We start from the raw sequence: 25,825 nt of genomic DNA on the forward strand, positions 1-25,825 counted from the left end.
CCCGCGTCCAGGAGCTGGAAGTGGTGCCGGTCATACGTGCCACCCAGGCCGACACCGCACGGGTGGCGTCCGCGGTGGAGGCAATGGGCGCGACGGTGTCAGACATGGGGAACGGTTTGCGAGGCCTGGGGCTTTCCATGCAGGCGGCGTCTGTGGCCCAGGACATGGCTGCCCTCTCACAGGAGGCCATGAGTCAGCGCCAGCGGCAGATGGCAGAGGGGCTCAACTCTGTGGCACAGTCCCAGCAGGCAATGGCCCAGTCTCAGCAGGCCATGGCCCAGTCTCAGCAGGCCATCGCTGAGGGCATCGGCGCCATTGCCCATGTGCGAGCCGGCGTCGCACTGTCACAGACAGGGTTTGCCAACCCCCTGGGCTCCATGGCTGCAAACCTGCAGACCCTTGTCGATACCAGCACGGGCCTCCAGGACTGGCAGCGCCAGATGTCGGGGGGGGCATCGGATGGCCAGTCCGTTTGCATCCCTCACCCATGTAGAGGCCCGGGGGCCATCGGGCACCCCGAGGGAGGAGGAGGTGCTGGGGCCCGTTCCGGGTCCCATTGTAGGGGAGGTCCCGGAACACGCACCTCCCCGGCCCCCTCCCCGGCACGCACCTCCCCGGCCCCTTTCCTCGGCACGGAACCCCCCCCGTCCCCCTCCCTGTCAGAGGGTCAGTACTGAGGGAGCGCTGCACTGTCAGAGGGTCAGTACTGAGGGAGTGCCGCACTGTCAGACGGTCAGTACTGAGGGAGCGCCGCACTGTCAGAGAGTCAGTACTGAGGGAGCGCTGCACTGTCAGAGGGTCAGTACTGAGGGAGCGCCGCACTGTCAGAGAGTCAGTACTGAGGGAATGCCGCACTGTCAGAGGCTCAGTACTGAGGGGGTGCTGCACTGTCAGACGGTCAGTACTGAGGGAGCGCCGCACTGTCAGAGAGTCAGTACTGAGGGAATGCCGCACTGTCAGAGGCTCAGTACTGAGGGAGTGCCGCACTGTCAGAGGGTCAGTACTGAGGGAGTGCCGCACTGTCAGAGGGTCAGTACTGAGGGAGTGCCGCACTGTCAGAGGGTCAGTACTGAGGGAGTGCAGCACTGTCAGAGGGTCAGTACTGAGGGAGTGCCGCACTGTCAGAGGGTCAGTAATGAGGGAGTGACGCACTGTCAGAGGGTCAGTACTGAGGGTGCTGCACTGTCAGAGGGTCAGTACTGAGGGAGCGCTGCACTGTCAGAGGGTCAGTGCTGAGGGAGCGCCGCACTGTCGGAGGGTCAGTACTGAGGGAGTGCTGCACTGTCAGAGGGTCAGTACTGAGGGAGCGCTGCACTGTCAGAGGGTCAGTACTGAGGGAGTGCCGCACTGTCAGAGGGTCAGTACTGAGGGAGTGCTGCACTGTCAGAGGGTCAGTACTGAGGGAGGACCGACCAATCTCCCCCCCTCCTCCGGTGCTCGCCCCCCACCCCTTCCCCGTTCACCACCTGCAAACGGAGGTCCCGCTCCTTGATGCACGATCAATTACACAAAGACGAGAGTCGGATGTGATCGAGGCTTTATTACACTGAGGTGTGGGGCCTCCTACAGCAGCTGACGAAATGGCTGCTGTACGGGGAGCACACATATTGATACTCCGCCTACAGGGCGGAGCCAGCAGGCTGGGAACTACCCCTGCACCTGTAGTCCAGGGTCCTTACCGTAAAGCACCTATATCAGCATCCTATATATACAATATATACATCAGTGGTGACTACCACATTCCCCCCTGTTAACAAAATGAGTCCGGCGGGGGTGGTGGAGAATTATATACAGAAAGTTGTGTTTTAAAAGTACAGATAATATTATAAATTCAGGCGGTTCGGTGCCTTGATCTGTCGTTGAGGGCGCCGCAGAGCTGGTGGTGACTCTGGCGGCGGCTTGGTCTTCGGTGACTCCGGGAGCGTGTCGAAGTCCTCTTCATCCCGGGGTGGGAGCAAGGGGAGGACGGATTGTCCCGGAGCGGGGGCTGCGGTGGGGTGCGCCGGGGGAGGGGAGGATGGCGCCGGGGCGGGGCGGGAGGGGGGGAACCAGCTGGTGCCAGGTCCCTGAGGGAGACTGTGCCTTGGCGACCGTCGGGGTACGCTACCTAGGCGTACTGCGGGTTAGCGTGAAGTAGCTGTACCCTTTCAACCAACAGGTCCGCCTTGTGGAGTCGAATGTGCTTGCGGAGGAGAACGGGTCCTGGAGTTGCCAGCCATGTCGGGAGCGAAACCCCGGAGGTGGACTTCCTGGGGAAGGCAAAGAGACGTTCATGGGGGTTTCATTAGTCGCGGTGCACAGGAGCGACCGACTGGAGTGAAGTACGTCGGGGAGGACCTCCTGCCAGCGGGAGGCCGGGAGATTTCTGGACCGTAGGGCCAGCTGGATGGCCCTCCAGACTGTCCCATTCTACCTCTCCACCTGCCCATTTCCCCTGGGGTTGTAGCTGGTCGTCCTGCTCGAGGCAATACCCCTGTTGAGCAGGTACTGGCGCAGCTCATCGCTCATGAATGAGGATCCCCGGTCGCTGTGGACGGAGGCGGGGAAACCGAACAGAGCGAAGGTGGTGTTGAGGGCTTTGATGACGGTGGCAGACGTCATGTCGGGGCATGGGACGGCGAAGGGGAATCGGGAATACTCATCGACCACACTGAGGAAGTACGTGTTGCGGTCGGTGGAGGGGAAGGGCCCTTTGATGTCCACGCTGAGGCTTTCAAAGGGGCGGGAGGCCTTCACCAGGCGCGCGCGGTCTGGCCGGTAGAAGTGCGGTTTACACTCCGCGCAGACCTGGCAGTCTCTGGTGATCGCCCTGACTTCCTCGATGGAGTAGGGCAGGTTGTGGGCCTTGTTGAAATGGTAAAAGCGGGTGACTCCCGGGTGACCGAGATCGTCGTGCAGGGTCCGGAGTCGGTCCACTTGTGCGCTGGCACATGTACCTCGGGATAGGGCATCGGGGGGCTCATTGAGCTAACCGGGGCGATACAAAATCTCGTAATTGTAGGTGGAGAGCTCGATCCACCTCAAGATTTTATTGTTTTTGATCTTGCCCCGCTGTGTGTTATTAAATATGAAGGCAACCGACCGCTGGTCCGTAAGGAGAGTGAATCTCCTGCCGGCCAGGTAATGCCTCCAATGCCGCACAGCTTCAACGATGGCTTGGGCCTCTTTTTCGACGGAGGAGTGCCGAATTTCGGAGGCATGGAGGGTGCGGGAAAAGAATGCCACGGGCCTGCCTGTCTGATTGAGGGTGGCGGCCAGAGCGACGTCTAATGCATCGCTCTCGACTTGAAAGGGGAGCGTCTCGCCGACCGCGTGCATCGCGGCCTTGGCGATGTCGGCCTTGATACGGTCAAAGGCCTGCTGAGCCTCGGCCGTCAGAGGAAAAACAGTGGATTGAATGAGTGGGCGGGCCTTGTTCGCATAGTTTGGGACCCACTGGGCGTATTACGAAAAGAACCCCAGGCAAAGTTTGAGGGCTTTGGGGCAGTGGGGGAGGGGGAGTTCCATGAGGGGGCGCATGCGATCGGGACCACATAGCCGAGGATGGCTAAGCGGTTCGTGCTGAACACACACTTCTCCTTGTTATACGTGAGGTTGAGGAGTTTGGCGGTGTGGAGAAATTTGGAAAGGTTAGCGTCATGGTGCTGCTGGTCGTGGCCGCAGATGGTGACATTGTCCAGGTACGGGAAAGTGGCCCACAGCACGTACCTGTCAACCATTCGGTCCATCTCCCGTTGGAAGGCCAAGACCCCATTGGTGATGCCGAAGGGAACCCTAAGGAAATGGTAAAGGCGGCCGCCTGCCTCGAACGCAGTGTATGGGCGGTCCACCTTGCGGATGGGGAGCTGGCGGTAGGCAGATTTCAGGTCCACTGTCGGGAAGACCCGGTACTGTGCAATCTGATTGACCATATCAGATATGTGTGGGAGGGGGTACGCGTCGAGCTGCGTGTATCGATTGATGGTCTGACTGTAGTCAACGACCATCCTGTTTTTCTCCCCGGTTTTCACCACTACCACTTGGGCTCTCAGGGGCTGTTGCTGGCCTCGATGATGCCTTCCCGCAGCAGCCGCTGGACCTCAGACCTGATGAAGGTCCTGTCCTGGGCGCTGTACCATCTGCCCCTGGTGGCGACGGGTTTGCAATCCGGGGTTAGGTTTGCAAAAAGGGAATGTGGGTTGACCTTAAGGGTCGCGAGGCCGCACACAGTAAGGGGTGGTAGGGGCCCGCCGAATTTCAGGGTTAGGCTCTGGAGGTTGCACTGGAAGTCCAGGCCGAGTAGCAAGACAGCGCAGAGGTTGGGGAGGACGTAGAGGCGGAAGCCGCTGAACTCTACGCCCTGGACAGTGAGAGTGGCGATGCAGTACCCCCAGATCGCCACGGGGTGGGACCCGGAGGCCAGGGAGATTCTCTGGTTAGCGGGGTGTACCGCGAGGGAGCAGCGCCTTACCGTATCGGGGCGAATGAAGCTCTCCGTGCTCCCGGAGTCCAGCAGGCAGGAGATCTCGTGCCCGTTGACCTTCACTTTAGTTGAAGCAGTCGCGAGGTTGTGTGGTCGAGACTGGTCAATCGTGACCGAGGCGAGACGCGGCTGGTCGTTGGCGGTTGCAGGCGATGCGCGGCCGGATGAGGTGCCTGCGGGTATGGGTCCTGAGTCCTGAGTCGGGTAAGATGGCGGCGCCCACAGGCCGCGCGTGTCGTGGGGAAAGCAATTTGGTGGTGCCCGTTGGTCCTGGGAGGAACAAGATGGCAGCGTCCACTGGCCGCACGTGGGTCCCTAGGAGGGGAAGATGGCGCATGTGCAGTAACTGGCTGCATGTGGGGGGTGCCGGGACAATAGCGGCGATTGAGCGGGCCTGGCACACTGCAGCGAAATGTCCCTTCTTGCCACAGGCCTTGCAGAGAGCACTCCGCGCCGTGCAGCGCTGCCGGGGGTGTTTTGACTGGCCCACAGAAGTAGCATTTGGGCCCCCTGGGGTTGGTTGGCTGCCGTACGGCTCAGGCGAGGGCGGTCGCTGATGGGGTCCACGATGGGGCGCCGTCTGCGGAGTCCACGATACACAGGGGGGGTGGGCACGCGGTTGGGGGCATAGGCCTGAATGTTGCGTGATGTGACCGTAAGTCAAGCGCTAGTTTTTGGGTCGTTGCGAGGTCGAGCATGGCCCCTTCTAAGAGGCGCTGGCGGATGTAGTCAGACCCTATGCCCGTAACAAATGCGTCTCTCATTAGCAAATTTGAGTGTTCCGTGACCGAAACGGCCTGACAGTTGTCATATATACACACACAGACAGGCAGTGATTGACACACAGGGTGACCAGTGAACACACAGAACACAGCAGCCAATCACCAGACAGGACTCGACCACTATAAAGCCAGAGGGCACTAGTTTTCCCGCTCTCTCTGGACCCAGCCTCCGAGACAGTCAGAGCGTGAGCAGCAACTAGAACATACACCATGTGGTAGTAAGATAGTCTGGTCAGGTTAGCCTCAGGTCTCCAGTCAAGTCAGCATAGTGTCAACCCCACAGTTAAAGTATGTATGATAGTTGAGAGTTCAATAAAATCAAGTTGCATTTCTTCAAGTGTTGGAAGCCTGTCTCTCTCACTGCTGCAGTAAACGCAGTCCTCGCAGACCCAGCATACCCAACACATCAACAGTCACAGTCTCTAACTAGGGGGAGCAGGGCGTGCCAGAAATCTTCCACCGACTCACCGGAAGTTGACGCCGCGTGGAGAGGAGGTGCCTGGCGTAGAGTGTGTTAGTCCGCTGAGCGTAGTTTTCCTTCAGTAGCGCCATGGCCTCTGCGTAGGCCGGCCGCGTCCTGACAAGTGGAAAGATGTTGGAGCTCAGCCGCGTGTGAAGGATCTGGAGCTTCTGTGCTTCTGGAATGTCGTCTGGCGCAGACGCGACGTACTCTTCAAAACAGGCTAGCCAACGTTCAAAGCTGCGGGTGCAGCTGCAGGCGATCCGGCTTGATGCGGAGATCCATCTTCTGAAAAACTCAGTGTAAATAAATTGATGCACGATCAATTACACAAAGACGAGAGTAGGATGTGATCGAGGCTTTATTACACTGAGATGTGGGGCCTCCTACAGCAGCTGACGAAATGGCTGCTGTACGGGGAGCACACATATTTATACTCCACCTACTGGGCGGAGCCAGCAGGCAGGGATCTACCCCCGTACCTGTAGTACAGGGGCCTTACCGTAAAGCACCTATATCAACATCCTATATATACAATATATACATCAGTGGTGACTACCACACTCCTTTACCTCAGTCCATTCCGTGGAGCCCGATCAGACCAAACTCCTCTGCCCCCCAGCTGCCGAAGATGATAGAGCGCCGTGGCCGCCAACTTCCTACAGCAACAACAACAATTTGTAATTATACATCGCCTTAAAGGTGGGTAAAAAGAACCATGGTGCTTCACAGAAGGCAATAACCGAAGGAAATTTGACACCGGGTCTCCTGAGGGGATATCAGGTTAGACGACCAAGCTCCTGCCCCTATATTGGGGTAGGTTTTAAGAAGGAGGACGGAATGTCCTGGAGCTTCGGGCCCCAGGCAGCCGAAGGCATGGCCTCTGATGGGAGAGTGGTTGAAACCGGAGGCCATCGGTTAACAGGGAGGCGGCTGTCATAGTAACATGTTTCTGGGGCTACTTTGACCCACAGGCCCACTTTTCAAAATGGAGGCTGGGCCTCTCGTTGGCGTCGCCTTGGTTAGGCAAACGAGGAGGCCTTAATTTAGTGTAGGGGAGGCAGAGGTGTAGCCGGAATGTCAGCGGGCTAGTAATCCAGAGACCCCCCCCCCCCCAGGCTAATACTGCGAAGGGGGCGGGACACAGGTTCGAATCCACCCCGGCGGCTGGTGGAATTTAAATCCAATTAATAAAATCTGGAATTATAAAGCTCGGTCTCAGTAACGGCGATTGTGACAATGATCGATTGTCGTCAAATCCCCCGCCTGGTTCACTCATGTCTCCTTAGGGAAAGGGGGAAATCTGCCGTCCTTACCCCGGTCTGGCCTACACGTGACTCCAGACACACCCCCCCCCCCCAACCACACACACACACACAGCAATGTGGCCGACTCTTAATTGCCCCCTCTGTGAAATGGGCCGAGAGAGATATTCAGTTCAAGGCTGCAATTAGGGATGGGCACCAGATGCTGGGCCCTGGCCCCAGTGATGCCCACATCCCAAGCTTGCCTGGCAGAAGACCTGTGGAATTGAGTGGAATTCCGGTCTCCGATCAGGCCCCAGTGTTGCGACGGAGGGTATAACCCAGGTCGCATGAGGTCCTGGCGAGGACCCGGTTAGTTTAACATTTCGCAGGGTATCTTTTATCTTTTTACGAGGATGTCCACTTACGTTAAGGGTTCGTATGGTGAGTCTTTTTGTCTACTCTCTCCCCTAGAGCGCATGGATGTTGTGGTCATTGAATAGTTTAATAAGCCAGAGGTTCTTGACTGACACGGGAATCGAGGGCTATGGTGGGGGGGGGGGAGGAGCAGGGGCGCAGGCAGGAATGTGGAATTGAAGCCCCACTCAGGTCAGCCCAGGATCCGATCGAATGTCGGAGAGGACCCGCGGGGCCCGAGTGGCCTGCTCCTTGCTCCTTGTCCGTCTGTTCGTCCGGGCGATTTGACGCGGAGTTTGGGCTGTGTTGATTGCCCTGTCTCAGGGGATATCCAGGCATTGCCCTCGCGTGCTGCCTCAGGCGGAACAGCAGTCAACGGCTGGGAATTGCCAATGAACACCCAACCAGCGGTCACGTTCGACATTATCGAGGACACCACTGGGGGCTGTTGGAGTGAGCCTCTCTCACCGCTTAGTCGGGAGGTGCTGGGTGATGTGTGAGGGGAAGCGTTTTGAACCCCTGGCTCTGGATAGTGACAGCTACGACTCAGAATTCCTGTTTGGCCTGTGAGAGGGGGCACGCATCGTCCACTAACCGTGGCACCCTCCCTCCCTCCCCTCAAACCGCCCCCCCCCCGTGGCCCTGTGCGGTGAGAGCCTGTTTTTAAACCCCCCCGCTACGGAGGAATGACCTCCCCTACGGTCGATACAGCTGATGGTCACAGGTACAGTTGTTGCCGTGCGTCCGGCCAAGCCTTCTGCCAAAACCGGGGAGGAGAAATGGACTGTGGGAAACGGAGCGGTGGAACTGCGGGGGCCCGAACTGTATCCTGATCCCGCATCGCGACAACACCAGGTTTAACAGCTCGTGCACATCAGTTCAACCCTGGTCTGACTGTCATTGTTTGACGGAAGGATTATCATATAATTTACAGTGCAGAAGGAGGCCATTCGGCCCATCGAGTCTGCACCGACTCTTGGAAAGAGCACCCTACCCAAGGTCAACACCTCCACCCTATCCCCATAACCCTGGAACCCCACCCAACACTAAGGGCAATTTTGGACACTAAGGGCAATTTATCACGGCCAATCCACCTAACCTGCACATCTTTGCAGACACGGGGAGGATGTGCAGACTCCACACAGACAGTGACCCAAGCTGGAATCGAACCTGGGACCCTGGAGCTGTGAAGCAATTGTGCTAACCACTATGCTACCGTGCTGCCCAAAGGATGGTTACTGGCGGAGAAATTAAAATGCAGGGGAGGCGGTGGCCCCGTGGTGTTGTCTCTGGACTGGAAATCCAGAGACCCCCGAGTAATGCTCTGCGGTCCTGGGTTCAAACCCCACCATGGTACACGGTGAAATTTAAATTCAATAAACAAAATCTGGAATTAAGTCTAATGAAGCCATTGTGGATTGTCGTTAAAAACTCATCTGGTTCACCAATGTCCCTTCAGGGAAAGAATCTGCCGTCCTTTCCCGGTCTGGCCTACATGTGACTCCAGACCCACACAGCGGTTGACTCTAAATTCCCCCCCCCCCCCCCCCCCCCCCCGGAAATGTCCAGCAATCCACTCAGTTCAAGGGCAATTAAGGCTGGGCAACAGCCCAGCGACGCCCACATCACAAGGACGAATAAATTAAAAACAAAGTTCCCACCATTCTCAGTGGTTGTAACTGCCGGTAGGGGACACTGGGGCCTTGTCGTCAGGCTGGAAGCAGCCAGGCCCAGAGGTGGGACGTCAGTGCGAACTGTCATAAAGTCCGAGAGTTTTACAGCAGGATAAGATTCCCTTTGGCTCACGTTTGCAGCACTCGGTGGATAGCCTTGTGTGCTATATGACGGGGACGAATCCCATTCCGCCCGTTCGCTCACCTTCCTTCACCAGTTTGCCCAGGACTCTGCTGACTTCCAACATGACGGCTGTGCCACTGCTGGGGTCAATGGCACCGTGCACCCAACTGTCTCGATGGTTGCCATAGATAACGTAGCGATCTGCAATAAAAAACAAACCTTAGGACAAGAGGGTGACGAACATAATGTCAACCCCCAGTGGGGGAATCACAAGGCCAGTACTGAGGGAGTGCTGCACTGTCAGAGGGTCAGTACTGAGGGGAGTGCTGCACTGTCAGAGGGTCAGTACTGAGGGGAGTGCCGCACAGTCAGAGGGTCAGTACTGAGGGAGTGCCGCACTGTCAGAGGGTCAGTACCGAGGGAGTGCTGCACTGTCAGCGGGGTCAGTACCGAGGGAGTGCTGCACTGTCGGAGGGGTCAGTACTGAGGGGAGCGCTGCACTGTCAGAGAGTCAGTACTGAGGGAGTGCTGCACTGTCGGAGGGTCAGTACTGGAGGGAAGTGTCGCACTGTCAGAGGGTCAGTACTGAGGGAGGTGCGACACCGTCAGAGGGTCAGTACTGAGGGGAGTGCTGCACTGTTTAGAGGGTCAGTACTGAGGGAGTGCCGCACTGTCAGAGAGTCAGTACTGAGGGAGGTGCTGCACTGTCAGAGGGCCAGTACTGAGGGAGTGCTGCACTGTCAGAGAGTCAGTACTGAGGGAGCGCTGCACTGTCAGAGGGTCAGTACTGAGGGAAGTGCCGCACTGTCAGAGGGGTCAGCACTGAGGGAGTGCTGCATTGTCAGAGGGTCAGTACTGAGGGAGTGCTGCACTGTCAGAGAGTCAGTACTGAGGGAGCGCTGCACTGTCAGAGGGCCAGTACTGAGGGAGTGCTGCACTGTTAGAGAGTCAGTACTGAGGGAGTGCCGCACTGTCAGAGGGTCAGTACTGAGGGAGTGCTGCACTGTCACAGGGTCAGTACTGAGGGAGTCCTGCACTGTCAGAGGGTCAGTACTGAGGGAGCGCTGCACTGTCAGAGGGTCAGTACTGAGGGGAGTGCTGCACTGTCAGAGGGACAGTACTGAGGGGAGTGCTGCAGTGTCAGAGTGTCAGTACTGAGGGAGCGCTGCCCTGTTAGAGGGGTCAGTACTGAGGGAGTGCTGCACTGTCAGAGGGACAGTACTGAGGGAGTGCTGCATTGTCAGAGAGTCAGTACTGAGGGAGTGCTGCACTGTCAGAGGGTCAGTACTGAGGGCGTGCTGCACTGTCAGAGGGTCAGTACTGAGGGAGTGCTGCACTGTCAGAGAGTCAGTACTGAGGGAGTGCTGCGCTGTCAGAGGGTCAGTACTGAGGGAGTGCTGCACTGTCAGAGGGTCAGTACTGAGGGAGTGCTGCACTGTCAGAGGGACAGTACTGAGGGAGTGCTGCACTGTCAGAGGGGTCAGTACTGAGGGAGTGCTGCACTGTCAGAGGGTCAGTACTGAGGGAGTGCCGCACTGTCAGAGGGTCAGTACTGAGGGAGTGCTGCACTGTCAGAGGGTCAGTACTGAGGGAGCGCTGCACTGTCAGAGGGTCAGTACTGAGGGAGTGGCCGCACTGTCAGAGGGTCAGTACTGAGGGAGTGCTGCACTGTCAGAGGGTCAGTACTGAGAGGGAGTGCTGCACTGTCAGAGGGACAGTACTGAGGGAGTGCTGCACTGTCAGAGGGTCAGTACTGAGGGAGTGCTGCACTGTCAGAGGGGTCAGTACTGAGGGAGCGCTGCACTGTCAGAGGGTCAGTAACTGAGGGAGTGCCGCACTGTCAGAGGGTCAGTACTGAGGGAGTGCTGCACTGTCAGAGGGTCAGTACTGAGGGAGTGCCGCACTGTCAGAGGGTCAGTACTGAGGGAGTGCCGCACTGTCAGAGGGTCAGTACTGAGGGAGTGCTGCGCTGTCAGAGGGTCAGTACTGAGGGAGCGCTGCACTGTCAGAGGGTCAGTACTGAGGGAGCGCTGCACTGTCAAGACCTGCATATCGCTGTCTTTTATTCAAAGAAGAGTGGGCTGAGGGTAGGGCCTTGCAGGCAAAACAAAGCCCCTCAGGAGGGCATCCCTGAGTGTGGTGGGGCGGGGGGGGGGTCTCACTAAGTGCCACACCTCACATGCTATCTTTCATCGACTACACCGAAACCCTCAAGCTCCTCCACTGCCCTCCCACAATCTGGCGACCCTACCTCCCTCGGGACCCCTATCCAGCGCCGACGAGCCTGTGCCTGGCTCCCTCGGCGATTCTCGGCCTCTCCCTCGGTGCTATTACTGGCAGCGGCAGGGCAGCACGGGGTGGCGTAGTGGTTAGCCCTGCTGCCTCACGGCGCTGAGGTCCCCGGGTTCGATCCCGGCTCTGGGTCACTGTCCGTGTGGAGTTTGCACATTCTCCCCGTGTCTGCGTGGGTTTTGCCCCCACAACCCAAAGATGTGCAGGTTAGGTGGATTGACCGTGCTAAATTGCCCCTGAATTGGGAAAAAATTAATTGGGTACTCTAAATTTATTTTTAACTTAAAAAAATTACTGGCAGCGGCCAGTCCCGCCGGCCTCTGATTGGCCCGTGGGGTTTCTGCCCCCAGGGCCCCAAATTTTGGGCAGTGCACCAAGTTGTCCAGTTAAGTGCCTGAGGGGAGCTTAATTCCCCCTGGCCCTTCCTCAACGGAGGCTGGGGGGGGGGGGGGGGGGGGAGGGGGGGGGGGGGGGGGGGGGCGGGGGGGTGCGGTGGACTCCCAACTCCGACATTAAATTCTACCCATTTTGTTCCAAAGGTATTTTTAACTCTCGCTGCCATGGCTCAGTCTGCACTTCACCCCTTCTCACCACCTTCTCCGACTGCCGTGCCCACACAGATTGTCTTCATCAAACCGCTCCCTAATGCCCCCCGCCCCCCCCGGGACGCAGCCCCTTCTTAGCCCAGCCCAAGCTGCCCGTGCTCTCTGGGACCCACCTGGCTCGACGTTCCCACGGATGACTCCGATGACGTTGTCCGAAGGTTTGATCTCCCGCCTGTTGTGCACGCTGACCAGCACGTCGCTGTTGAAAGGAAGGCGTATTTCATTCCGCAGAATGGTTACAGCTCTGTCTGTGCGGTTCGTCATTTCCGTTCCGGCTCTCTGCTGGAGTAACTCTCCCAATCCCACTGCCCCCCCCCCCCCCCCCCCCCCCCCCCCCCCGCCCCCCCTCCCCACAGCCCTGTTAACCTTTCCCTTCAGATTACCATTCAAATCCCTTGTGAAAGCCTCGACTGAATCTGCCTCCACCGCACGCTCGGACAGTCCATTCTATATCACACTCCATAACAGTCGGTTTCGGCGGGAGAACAGCTGGTGAGTCAGTTTCCAGCGGGAGCATTGCGGAAGTGGCTGCTGGGAGGTAAGTCTGTCCTTTAAAAGCACTTGTCTTTGCAGGGGCAGGCCAGTCGATTTCGGCGTGAGAACAGCTGGTGAGTCAGTTTCAGCGGGAGCAGTGCAGAAGTGGCTGCTGGGAGGTAAGTCTGTCCTTGTCCTGTCCACTTGTCTTTGCAGGGGCAGGCCAGTCGATTTTGGCGGGAGTGGAGCTGGCTGGTTAGTCAATTCAGCAGGAGCTGAGAATTTTTTTTTTTTAAAATTAGTGTTTTAGGCGGGAACAGGAAGTCGACCCGCGGACGTCTGGGAAGACCCTCACCAATAAATTCTGGTGGAGAGGAAACCCGAGACACTACACGTGTAGTGTCTCCCACCCGCCCTCCTCCCTCTAACCTAATAATAAAACCCATTGGTCTGAGGTAAGTACCATATTTTATTATATTATTATTATTTTTTATAAAAAATTTAATTTAGTGGTTAGCCAGATCTTGGTAGAAAGTTAGAGGAATGGCAGCGAAGGGAGTGCAATGTTCCTCCTGCAGGATGTTTGAGGTGAGGGATGCCGTTAGTGTCCCTGCTGATTTTACCTGCAGGAAGTGCTGCCATCTCCAGCTCCCTCCAAGACCGAGTTAGGGAACTGGAGCTGGAGTTGGAAGAACTTCGGATCATTCGGGAGGCAGAAGGGGTCATAGATAGCAGCTTCAGGGAATTAGTTACACCAAAGATTGGAGATAGGTGGGTAACTGTAAGAGGGACTGGGAAAAAGCAGTCAGTGCAGGGATCCCCTGCGGTCGTTCCCCTGAGAAACAAGTATCCCGCTTTGGATACTTGTGGGGGGGATGGGGTACGGGCCTCTGGCACGGAGTCTGTCCCTGTTGCTCAGAAGGGGAGGGGGGAGAGGAGCAGAGCATTAGTAATTGGGGACTCTATAGTCAGGGGCACAGATAGGAGATTTTGTCGGAGCGTGAGAGACTCACGTTTGGTATGTTGCCTCCCAGGTGCAAGGGTACGTGATGTCTCGGATCGTGTTTTCCGGGTCCTTAGGGGGAGGGGGAGCAGCCCCAAGTCGTGGTCCACATTGGCACTAACGACATAGGTAGGAAAGGGGACAAGGATGTCTGGCAGGCTTTCAGGGAGCTAGGATGGAAGCTCAGAATTAGAACAAACAGAGTTGTTATCTCTGGGTTGTTGCCCGTGCCACGTGATAGTGAGATGAGGAATAGGGAGAGAGAGAGCATTTAAACACGTGGCTACAGGGATGGTGCAGGCGGGAGGGATTCAGATTTCTGGATAACTGGGGCTCTTTCTGGGGAAGGTGGGACCTCTACAGACAGGATGTTCTACATCTGAACCTGAGGGGCACAAATATCCTGGGGGGGAGATTTGTTAGTGCTCTTTGAGGGGGTTTAAACTAATGCAGCAGGGGCATGGGAACCTGGATTGTAGTTTTGGGGTAAGGGAGAATGAGAGTATAGAGGTCAGGAGCACAGATTTGACGTCGCAGGAGGTGGCCAGGTAGGTGGTTTGAAGTGTGTCTACTTCAATGCCAGGAGTATACGAAACAAGGTAGGGGAACTGGCAGCATGGGTTGGTACCTGGGACTTCGATGTTGTGGCCATTTCGGAGACATGGATAGAGCAGGGGCAGGAATGGATGTTGCAGGTTCCGGGGTTTAGGTGTTTTAGTAAGCTCAGAGAAGGAGGCAAAAGAGGGGGAGGTGTGGCGCTGCTAGTCAAGAGCAGTATTACGGTGGCGGAGAGGATGCTAGATGGGGACTCTTCTTCCGAGGTAGTATGGGCTGAAGTTAGAAACAGGAAAGGAGAGGTCACCCTGTTGGGAGTTTTTTATAGGCCTCCTAATAGTTCTAGGGATGTAGAGAAAAGGATGGCGAAGATGATTCTGGATAAGAGCGAAAGTAACAGGGTAGTTATTATGGGAGACTTTAAACTTTCCAAATATTGACTGGAAAAGATATAGTTCGAGTACAATAGATGGGTCGTTTTTATGTGCAGTGTGTGCAGGAGGGTTTCCTGAAACAATATGTTGACAGGCCAACAAGAGGCGAGGCCACGTTGGATTTGGTTTTGGGTAATGAACCAGGCCAGGTGTTGGATTTGGAGGTAGGAGAGCACTTTGGGGACAGTGACCACAATTCGGTGACGTTTACGTTAATGATGGAAAGGGATAAGCATACACCGCAGGGCAAGAGTTATAGCTGGGGGAAGGGCAATTATGATGCCATTAGACGTGACTTGGGGGGGATAAGGTGGAGAAGTAGGCTGCAAGTGTTGGGCACACTGGCTAAGTGGGGCTTGTTCAAGGATCAGCTACTGCGTGTTCTTGATAAGTATGTACGGTCAGGCAGGGAGGAAGGCGTTGAGCGAGGGAACCGTGGTTTACCAAGGAAGTGGAATCTCTTGTTAAGAGGAAGAAGGAGGCCTATGTGAAGATGAGGTGTGAAGTTTCAGTTGGGGCGATGGATAGTTACAAGGTAGCGAGGAAGGATCTAAAGAGAGAGCTAAGACGAGCAAGGAGGGGACATGAGAAGTATTTGGCAGGAAGGATCAAGGAAAACCAAAAGCTTTCTATAGGTATGTCAGGAATAAGCGAATGACTAGGGAAAGAGTAGGACCAGTCAAGGACAGGATGAGAAATTGTGTGTGGAGTCTGAAGAGAAAGGCGAGATACTAAATGAATATTTTTCGTCAGTATTCACTCAGGAAAAAGATAATGTTGTGGAGGAGAATGCTGAGCCCCAGGCTAATAGAATAGATGGCATTGAGGTACGTAGGGAAGAGGTGTTGGCAATTCTGGACAGGCTTAAAATAGACAAGTCCCCGGGACCTGATGGGATTTATCCTAGGATTCTCTGGGAGGCCAGGGAAGAGATTGCTGGACCTTTGGCTTTGATTTTTATGTCATCATTGGCTACAGGAATAGTGCCAGAGGACTGGAGGACAGCAAATGTGGTCCCTTTGTTCAAAAAGGGGAGCAGAGACAACCCCGGCAACTATAGACCGGTGAGCCTCACGTCTGTAGTGGGTAAAGTCTTGGAGGGGATTATAAGAGACAAGATTTATAATCATCTAGATAGGAATAATATGATCAGGGATAGTCAGCATGGCTTTGTGAAGGGTAGGTCATGCCTCACAATCCTTATTGAGTTCTTTGAGAAGGTGACTGAACAGGTAGATGAGGGTAGAGCAGTTGATGTGGTGTATATGGATTTCAGCAAAGCGTTTGATAAGGTTCCCCACGGTAGGCTATTGCAGAAAATACGGAGGCTGGGGATTGAGGGTGATTTAGAGATGTGGATCAGAAATTGGCTAGCTGAAAGAAGACAGAGGGTGGTGGTTGATGGGAAATGTTCAGAATGGAGTACAGTCACAAGTGGAGTACCACAAGGATCTGTTCTGGGGCCGTTGCTGTTTGTCATTTTTATCAATGACCTAGAGGAAGGCGCAGAAGGGTGGGTGAGTAAATTTGCAGACGATACTAAAGTCGGTGGTGTTGTCGATAGTGTGGAAGGATATAGCAGGTTACAGAGGGATATAGATAAGCTGCAGAGCTGGGCTGAGAGGTGGCAAATGCAGTTTAATGTAGAGAAGTGTGAGGTGATTCACTTTGGAAGGAATAACAGGAATGCGGAATATTTGGCTAATGGTAAAGTTCTTGAAAGTGTGGATGAGCAGAGGGATCTAGGTGTCCATGTACATAGATCCCTGAAAGTTGCCACCCAGGTTGATAGAGTTGTGAAGAAGGCCTATGGAGTGTTGGCCTTTATTGGTAGAGGGATTGAGTTCCGGAGTCGGGAGGTCATGTTGCAGCTGTACAGAACTCTGGTACGGCCGCATTTGGAGTATTGCGTACAGTTCTGGTCACCGCATTATAGGAAGGACGTGGAGGCTTTGGAGCGGGTGCAGAGGAGATTTACCAGGATGTTGCCTGGTATGGAGGGAAAATCTTATGAGGAAAGGCTGATGGACGTGAGGTTGTTTTCGTTGGAGAGAAGGTTAAGAGGAGACTTAATAGAGGCATACAAAATGATCAGGGGGTTGGATAGGGTGGACAGTGAGAGCCTTCTCCCGCGGATGGAAATGGCTGGCACGAGGGGACATAACTTTAAACTGAGGGGTAATAGATATAGGACAGAGGTCAGAGGTAGGTTCTTTACGCAAAGAGTAGTGAGGCCGTGGAATGCCCTACCTGCTACAGTAGTGAACTCGCCAACATTGAGGGCATTTAAAAGTTTATTGGATAAACATATGGATGATAATGGCATAGTGTAGGTTAGATGGCTTTTGTTTCGGTGCAACATCGTGGGCCGAAGGGCCTGTACTGCGCTGTATTGTTCTATGTTCTATGTTCTAAAACGCAATAGACTTCCCGCCGATAGCCAATGACAAACCACCTCCACCACTGGAAAATGCGCCACTGGGTGTAGGGTGGGGGCGAGGTGGAAAATCTATGTTCTATGTTCTATGTTCTATGACACTTGGGATGAAGGGGATCAAAGGATATGGAGGGGGGAAGAAGGTGGGACGAGGCTATTGAGTTGGATGATCAGCCATGATAATGAATAGCAGAGCCGGCTCGAAGGGCCGAATGGCCTCCTCCTGCTCCTGTTTTCTACCTTTCTATGTTTCTATTCCAGACCCTGACCCTTCGTTGTTACTTTCAGTTACGGGGGATAAAGGGGATAGGGTGGAGGTGTGGGGCTTAAGTAGGGTGCTCTTTCCAAGGGCCGGTGCAGACTCGATGGGCTGAGTGGCCTCCTTCTGCACTGTAAATTCTGTGATAATAACCGAGGACGCTGGAAAAACTCAGCAGGTTGGCCAGCGTCTGTTAGGAGAGAACCTCTGGCTCTTCATCAGAACTGAAGGGAGGGAGAATGTGTCAGAGCTACAGAAGCCGCAACAGGAAGTCGCAACTTTAAGAACAAAAGACAGATGGACAGGGGTGAGAGGGAGGGGTTTGCATTGAGACAATACGTGTGGGGGATATTTTTTTTAAAAGGTTTAAGGTGGAGGAGGGACATGACAATCTAAAGATGCCCAAACTCAATGTTTTTCATAGAATTTACAGTGCAGAAGGAGGCCGTTCAGCCCATCGAGTCTGCACCGGCTCTTGGAAAGAGCACCCTACCCAAGGTTAACACCGCCACCCTATCCCCATAACCCAGTAACCCCACCCAACACTAAGGGCAATTTTGGACACTAAGGGCAATTTATCATGGCCAATCCACCTAACCTGCACATCTTTGGACTGTGGGAGGAAACCGGAGCACCCGGAGGAAACCCACGCAGACACGGGGAGGATGTGCAGACTCCGCACAGACAGTGACCCAAGCCGGGAATCGAACCTGGGACCCTGGAGCTGTGAAGTAATTGTGCTATCCACAAGGCTACCGTGCTGCCCCGTGCTGCCCCCTCTCCAATCGATCTTCATAACTGATGTTCTTCATCCCTGGAATCATTCTCGTGAATCTTTTCCGCACTGTCTCCAATGTCTTCACATCTTTCCTAAAATACGGAGTCCAGAACTGGGCACAATACTCTAATTGAGGCTGAGCGAGGGTTTAATAAATTTACCATCGCTTCCTCACTTTGTTACTCTCTGTCTCTCTTTAAAGCCCAGGATTCTGAATAGTTCATTGCCTGCTTTCTCAACCTGAGATCTTCAATGATCTGTGTGCATTTACCCCCCCCCCCCGGGTCCCTCTGTTCCTGCACCCCCTGTAGAATTGTGTCCTTTATATTGGGCACCGTCCTCGCCGGGTGCGACGGCTGGATTGCGGGAGAGGCCCAAATCGGGCTTCGCGCCGGGAGTCGGGCCGATCGTGGGTCACCTGACTTGCGGCGCCTGGGTGTCATCCGGATCACGCCCTCGTTGGGCGAAGTGGAGGTTCTCGAAGCGGGTTGGGGGGGGGGCCCCAAACGGGGGTGGGGGAGGGCGGTGCTCAGTGATCCCATAGCAGGGCATCCTCACTTGGCGGCGGGGTGGGGGGGGGAGGGTAGTGTGGGGTGGGGTAGTGTGGGGTGGGGTAACTTTGCCCCTGTGCAGGATATGTGCGGACCCTGAAGTTCACTGAGAGATTGGGGCACCCATTCAAAATGGCGGCCCGATCCCGGAGTAGCCCATCTCACCGGCACGTTCAGCTCCCCGTTGTTGGAAGAATTTTTTTTTTTAAATAGAAAATATTTTATTGAGGCATTTATAATTTTAACATTTGAAACAACAGAGAGAACCAACACACGGAAAAACCCCACAATAACACACCCAACTCCCGCCAGCCCAAAACCCTAACTACCCATACATTAGATTCCCTGGGAAGAATTACTAAGTGTGGGCTCGACCGGGCAGAAACTCCCTAAGGCCGAAAAATATGACCAAGTGTGGTTGGATACCGGTCTGGATCTGACCCAAAAAGCCGGTGGGAAACACCGTCACCAAATCCGCCCAAAATGGCACTTCGGCGTTTTGGGGTTGGATCCCACCCATTGTCTCTCTGTGTCCTTCCCACCGAAACGCATCTCTGCATTGAACTTCATCTGCCACTTGTCCGCCCACTCCACCAGCCTGACTGTCACCCTGAAGCCTATCGCCATCCTCCTCGCAGCTCACAATCGTCCCAAGTTTTGTGTCCTCTGTGCAGCATTAACACCAAAGTTTGTCACTCAATGGTCAGGCCTTCGACCGTTTGCTCTGCAGTTTTCTCCTCCACTCGCTCGTCACCACGAGCCATGGACACCCGTTAATGGGTCAACTTGTCTCAGTCAGGGTCTCTCCCTCGCCGAGGCCCAAAGGTTGTCTGTGGGCCCAGTTCCACTCTGGAGACCCAGGGCCCACAACCCAGGCCGAAGCTCCAGTTCTGACGGGGCGGGGGGGGGGGGGGATCACTGTCAGGGACGTCGGCCGGAATTCTCCGATGCGGGTCTACCCCGCTGCCGCTGCTAGCCAGGGCGGATAATCCGGCTCCCATTCACCGCAGCGGAACCGGAGAATCCCGCTGACGTGAACGGGTGGAGAATCTCACCCGTTGTCTCTTTCAGAGGAGGTGCAAACCAGTGCTACAGCTGCCCTCTCCAGTGGGTGTGGAAGATCTCGCTGGTACTCTGGAGAGTAGCAGATTTCTCCCGCGCATTGAAGCCAATATTTATCCTTCGATAGGTTGGGTCTAGATTTGGAGCCCTTGTTTGATGGCGAAGGCGCAACCTGTCCAAAGGCAATGGCGGTCAACGAAAGACGAACGAGAGACTGTCAGGTGCATCATGGTCAACCTGAAGTCAGTTCAGCCCAACCTTGTCTCGCTGAACATTTAACATTGCCACCCACCCACACATGAGCAAACCCATCGAGCTCCCAATCAAAGGAAGATTAGCCAACCTGTCCGCAAAGGAGCTCCCATTGTGAAATCCAGGCCCCAGGCGATATCTGCAGCCGAGGCCTCCTTGCCAGGCTGCGGGAGCTTCAACACCAGCCAATCCACTGTAAATTAAAATGGAAACGCTTTCAACGACAGGGCTACCTTTGGATTGGTCAAGCCAGCTGTGCTGTCAGGGGTTGCCCAATCATGATGCCACCGGAGTCGACCAATCATCTGCCCTTCAAAATGAAGGGTCAAGGGTTTGGGGGCCACACAGGATATCACATCCCTCTAATTTCCCCCACTGGCCCCCCTCAAATCTTTCCCCCCATAAATCCCCTCAAACCTTTCCCCCAATGCCCCCTCAAAACATCCCACAAAACTCCCTCAAACCTTCCCCCAAAACCCCCTCAAACTTTCCCCAAAACCCCCTCAAACCTTCACCCCAAACCCCCTCAAATCTTCCCCCAAAACCCCCTCAAACCTTCCCCAAAACCCCCTCAAACCTTCACACCAAACTCACTCACACCTTCCCCCAATACCCCCTCAAACCTTCCCCAATATCCCCTCAAATCTTCCCTCAAATCTTCCCCCCAAACCCCTTCACACCTTCCCTGAAAACCCCCTCACACCTTCCCCCAAACCCCCTCAAACCTTCCCCAAAACCCCCTCAGACCTTCCCCAAAACCCCCTCAAACCTTCCCCCAAACCCCCTCAAACCTTCCCCAAAACCCCCTCAAACCTTCACCCCAAACACCCTCACACCTTCCCCCAATACCCCCTCAAACCTTCCCCAATGTCCCCTCAAATCTTCCCTCAAACCTTCCCCCCAAACCCTTCACACCTTCCCCCAAAACCCCCTCACACCTTCCCCCAAAACTCCCTCAAACCTTCCCCCCAAACCCCCTCACACCTTCCCCCAAAACCCCCTCACACCTTCCCCCCAAACCCCCTCACACCTTCCCCCAAAACTCCCTCAAATCTTCCCCCAAAACTCCCTCAAATCTTCCCCCAAAACTCCCACAAACCTTCCCCCAAAACCCCCTCACACCTTCCCCCAAAACCCCCTCAAACCTTCCCCCAAACCCCCTCAAATCTTCCCCCAAAACTCCCTCAAACCTTCCCCCAAAACTCCCTCAAACCTTCCCCCAAAACCCCTCACACCTTCCCCCAAAACTTCCTCAAACCTTCCCCCAAAACTCCCTCAAACCTTCCCCCCAAACCCCCTCAAACATTCCCCCAAAACCTCCTCAAATCTTTCCCAAAAACCCCGCAAATCTTCCTCCAATACCTCTTCAAACCGTCCCCCAAAACCCCCTCAAAACCTCCCACAATCATGCTCTTTCTAATTTACCCCAATACCCCCTCAAAACCTCCCACATACCCCCCAAACATTCCCAATACCCCTTCAAACCTCCCACAATCGTGACCTTTCTAATTTCCCCCAATACCCTCTCAAGACGTCCCCAGTACTCCTTCAAACCTCCCCCAATTGCCCCTCTCAAACCTCCCCCCCCAAATACCACCTCAAACCTCCCCATCTCCCCTTTCTAAGTTCCCCCCAATACCCCCTCTCTCACCTTCCCTTTAATCGTCTCCTCTTTGACACCAAAACACCTCCTCTCTAACCTTCCTCCCCTCATCCCCTTTCTATCCTTCCCCCCAAACCCCCATTCAAAACTTCGCCCCCAATCCCCCCCTAACATTGCCCCCCCCCCACAATTCCGGCTCTCTAACCTTCCCTACTGCTCCGCCGCTCTAACCTGCCCCTATTGCCCCTCCTCCGACCTCTTCCTCTGGTCCCACCTCAAACCTCGCCCGTTTTGCACCCATCTCCCCTCTACCTCTCTACCAGCAGCGACGGAACGTAGAGTTACGCTGTCAAGCATTTCCCCCAATCATTCGCCTTTGTCACATCTCCCCAACTTTCAGATTAAAAACCCTACCAATTCGCTCTCTCGCTGCTTCGCCCACCTCCCCTAACTCTTTCTCTCTCTCTCCCTCCCTCTATCTTCTCAACTCCTCCAAACCAGTTGGAGCAATGGTGAGGTGTGTGGGGGAAGTTCGACTCCCAGTGTGGCTGGGTGAATGGGATGGTTGACCAATCTGCCAATAGACGGGCTGGGTCAATGGCTGGCCTCAGTGCGGAGGACCAGAGACAGGCCCACAGTGCGGAGGACCAGGGACAGGCCCACAGTGCGGAGTACCAGGGACAGGCTCACAGTGCGGAGGACCAGGGACAGGCCCACAGACCGGAGGACCAGAGACAGGCCCACAGTGCGGAGGACCAGGGACAGGCCCACAGTGCGGAGGACCAGAGACAGGCCCACAGTGCGGAGGACTAAGGACAGGCCCACAGTGCAGAGGACCAGAGACAGGCCCACAGTGCGGAGGACCAGGGACAGGCCCACAGTGCGGAGGACCAGGGACAGGCCCACAGTGCGGAGGACCAGAGACAGGCCCACAGTGCAGAGGACAAAGGACAGGCCCACAGTGCAGAGGACCAGGGACAGACCCGCAGTGCGGAGGACCAGGGACAGGCCCACAGTGCGGAGGACCAGGGACAGGCCCACAGTGCGGATTACCAGAGACAGGCCCACAGTGCGGAGGACCAGGGACAGGCCCACAGTGCGGATTACCAGAGACAGGCCCACAGTGCGGAGGACCAGGGACAGGCCCACAGTGCGGAGGACCAGAGACAGGCCCACAGTGCGGAGGACCAGAGACAGGCCCACAGTGCAGAGGACCAGGGACAGACCCGCAGTGCGGAGGACCAGGGACAGGCCCACAGTGCGGATTACCAGAGACAGGCCCACAGTGCGGAGGACCAGGGACAGGCCCACAGTGGGAGGACCAGGGACAGGCCCACAGTGCGGATTACCAGAGACAGGCCCACAGTGCGGAGGACCAGGGACAGGCCCACAGTGCGGAGGACCAGAGACAGGCCCACAGTGCGGAGGACCAGAGACAGACCCACAGTGCGGAGGACCAGGGACAGGCCCACAGTGCGGAGGACCAGAGACAGGCCCACAGTGCGGAGGACCAGAGACAGGGCCACAGTGCAGAGGACCAGAGACAGGTCCACAGTGCGGAGGACCAGAGACAGGCCCACAGTGCAGAGGACCAGGGACAGACCCACAGTGCGGAGGACCAGGGACAGGCCCACAGTGCGGAGGACCAGGGACAGGCCCACAGTGCGGAGGACCAGAGACAGGCCCACAGTGCGGAGGACCAGGGACAGGCCCACGGTGCAGAGGACTAAGGACAGTCCCACAGTGCGGAGGACCAGAGACAGGCCCACAGTGCGGAGGACCAGAGACAGGCCCACAGTGCGGAGGACTAAGGACAGGCCCACAGTGTGGAGGGCCAGAGACAGGCCCACAGTGCAGAGGACCAGGGACAGGCCCACAGTGCGGAGGACCATGGACAGGCCCACAGTGCAGAGGACCAGAGACAGGCCCACAGTGCGGAGGACTAAGGATAGGCCCACAGTGCGGGGGACCAGGGACAGGCCCACAGTGCGGAGGACCAGAGACAGGCCCACAGTGCGGAGGACCAGGGACAGGCCCACAGTGCGGAGGACCAGGGACAGGCCCACAGTGCGGAGGACCAGGGACAGGCCCACAGTGCTGAGGACCAGAGACAGGCCCACAGTGCGGAGGACCAGGGACAGGCCCACAGTGCTGAGGACCAGAGACAGGCCCATAGTGCGGAGGACCAGGGACAGGCCCACAGTGCGGAGGACTAGGGACAGGCCCACAGTGCGGAGGACCAGGGACAGGCCCACAGTGCGGAGGACTAGGGACAGGCCCACAGTGCGGAGGACCAGGGACAGGCCCACAGTGCAGAGGACCAGGGACAGACCCACAGTGCGGAGGACCAGAGACAGGCCCACAGTGCGGAGGACCAGGGACAGTCCCACAGTGCGGAGGACCAGGGACAGGCCCACAGTGGGAGGACCAGGGACAGACCCGCAGTGCAGAGTACCAGGGACAGGCCCACAGTGCGGAGGACCAGGGACAGTCCCACAGTGCGGAGGACCAGGGACAGGCCCACAGTGGGAGGACCAGGGACAGACCCGCAGTGCAGAGGACCAGAGACAGGCCCACAGTGCGGAGGACCAGGGACAGGCCCACAGTGGGAGGACCAGGGACAGACCCGCAGTGCAGAGGACCAGAGACAGGCCCACAGTGCGGAGGACCAGAGACAGGCCCACAGTGCGGAGGACCAGGGACAGGCCCACAGTGCGGAGTACCAGGGACAGGCCCACAGTGCGGAGGACTAAGGACAGGCCCACAGTGCAGAGGACCAGGGACAGGCCCACAGTGCGGAGGACCAGGGACAGGCCCACAGTGCAGAGGACCAGGGACAGGCCCACAGTGCGGAGGGCCAGAGACAGGCCCACAGTGCAGAGGACCAGGGACAGGCCCACAGTGCGGAGGACCAGGGACAGGCCCACAGTGCAGAGGACCAGAGACAGGCCCATAGTGCGGAGGACCAGGGACAGGCCCACAGTGCGGAGGACTAGGGACAGGCCCACAGTGCGGAGGACCAGGGACAGGCCCACAGTGCAGAGGACCAGGGACAGACCCACAGTGTGGAGGACCAGGGACAGGCTCACAGTGCGGAGGACCAGGGACAGGCCCACAGTGCGGAGGACTAGGGACAGGCCCACAGTGCGGAGGACCAGGGACAGGCCCACAGTGCAGAGGACCAGGGACAGGCCCACAGTGCAGAGGACCAGGGATAGGCCCACAGTGCAGAGGACCAGGGACAGACCCACAGTGCGGAGGACCAGGGACAGTCCCACAGTGTGGAGGGCCAGGGACAGGCCCACAGTGCGGATTACCAGGGACAGGCCCACAGTGCGGAGGACCAGGGACAGGCCCACAGTGCGGATTACCAGAGACAGGCCCACAGTGCGGAGGACCAGGGACAGTCCCACAGTGCAGAGGACCAGGGACAGGCCCACAGTGGGAGGACCAGGGACAGACCCGCAGTGCAGAGGACCAGAGACAGGCCCACAGTGCGGAGGACCAGGGACAGGCCCACAGTGGGAGGACCAGGGACAGACCCGCAGTGCAGAGGACCAGAGACAGGCCCACAGTGCGGAGGACCAGGGACAGGCCCACGGTGCGGAGGACCAGAGACAGGCCCACAGTGCGGAGGACCAGGGACAGGCCCACAGTGCGGCGGACCAGGGACAGGCCCACAGTGTGGAGGACCAGAGACAGGCCCACAGTGCGGAGGACCAGGGACAGGCCCACAGTGCGGAGGACCAGAGACAGGCCCACAGTGCGGAGGACCAGGGACAGGCCCACGGTGCGGAGGACTAAGGACAGTCCCACAGTGCGGAGGACCAGGGACAGGCCCACAGTGCGGAGGACTAGGGACAGGCCCACAGTGCGGAGGACCAGAGACAGGCCCACAGTGCGGAGGACCAGAGACAGGCCCACAGTGCGGAGGACCAGAGACAGGCCCACAGTGCGGAGGACCAGGGACAGTCCCACAGTGCGGAGGACCAGGGACAGGCCCACAGTGGGAGGACCAGGGACAGACCCGCAGTGCAGAGGACCAGAGACAGGCCCACAGTGCGGAGGACCAGGGACAGGCCCACAGTGGGAGGACCAGGGACAGACCCGCAGTGCAGAGGACCAGAGACAGGCCCACAGTGCGGAGGACCAGGGACAGGCCCACGGTGCGGAGGACCAGAGACAGGCCCACAGTGCGGAGGACCAGGGACAGGCCCACAGTGCGGCGGACCAGGGACAGGCCCACAGTGTGGAGGACCAGAGACAGGCCCACAGTGCGGAGGACCAGGGACAGGCCCACAGTGCGGAGGACCAGAGACAGGCCCACAGTGCGGAGGACCAGGGACAGGCCCACGGTG

General features: G+C 56.9%; 1 protein-coding gene across 1 annotated transcript in view; it reads right to left on the reverse strand.

Moving 5' to 3' along the window:
* naaladl1 (N-acetylated alpha-linked acidic dipeptidase like 1) overlaps positions 1 to 25,825 on the reverse strand; it is a 244,534-nt gene that overhangs the window by 176,974 nt on the left and 41,735 nt on the right. The window contains 5 exon segments of the mRNA XM_072489482.1: positions 6,277 to 6,297; positions 6,299 to 6,363; positions 9,244 to 9,363; positions 12,173 to 12,258; positions 19,956 to 20,057. Of these exon segments, the coding sequence (XP_072345583.1) occupies positions 6,277 to 6,297; positions 6,299 to 6,363; positions 9,244 to 9,363; positions 12,173 to 12,258; positions 19,956 to 20,057 (394 nt within the window).

The sequence above is a fragment of the Scyliorhinus torazame genome, chromosome 24 (assembly GCF_047496885.1).
Source record: "Scyliorhinus torazame isolate Kashiwa2021f chromosome 24, sScyTor2.1, whole genome shotgun sequence".
Lineage (NCBI taxonomy): Eukaryota > Metazoa > Chordata > Chondrichthyes > Carcharhiniformes > Scyliorhinidae > Scyliorhinus > Scyliorhinus torazame.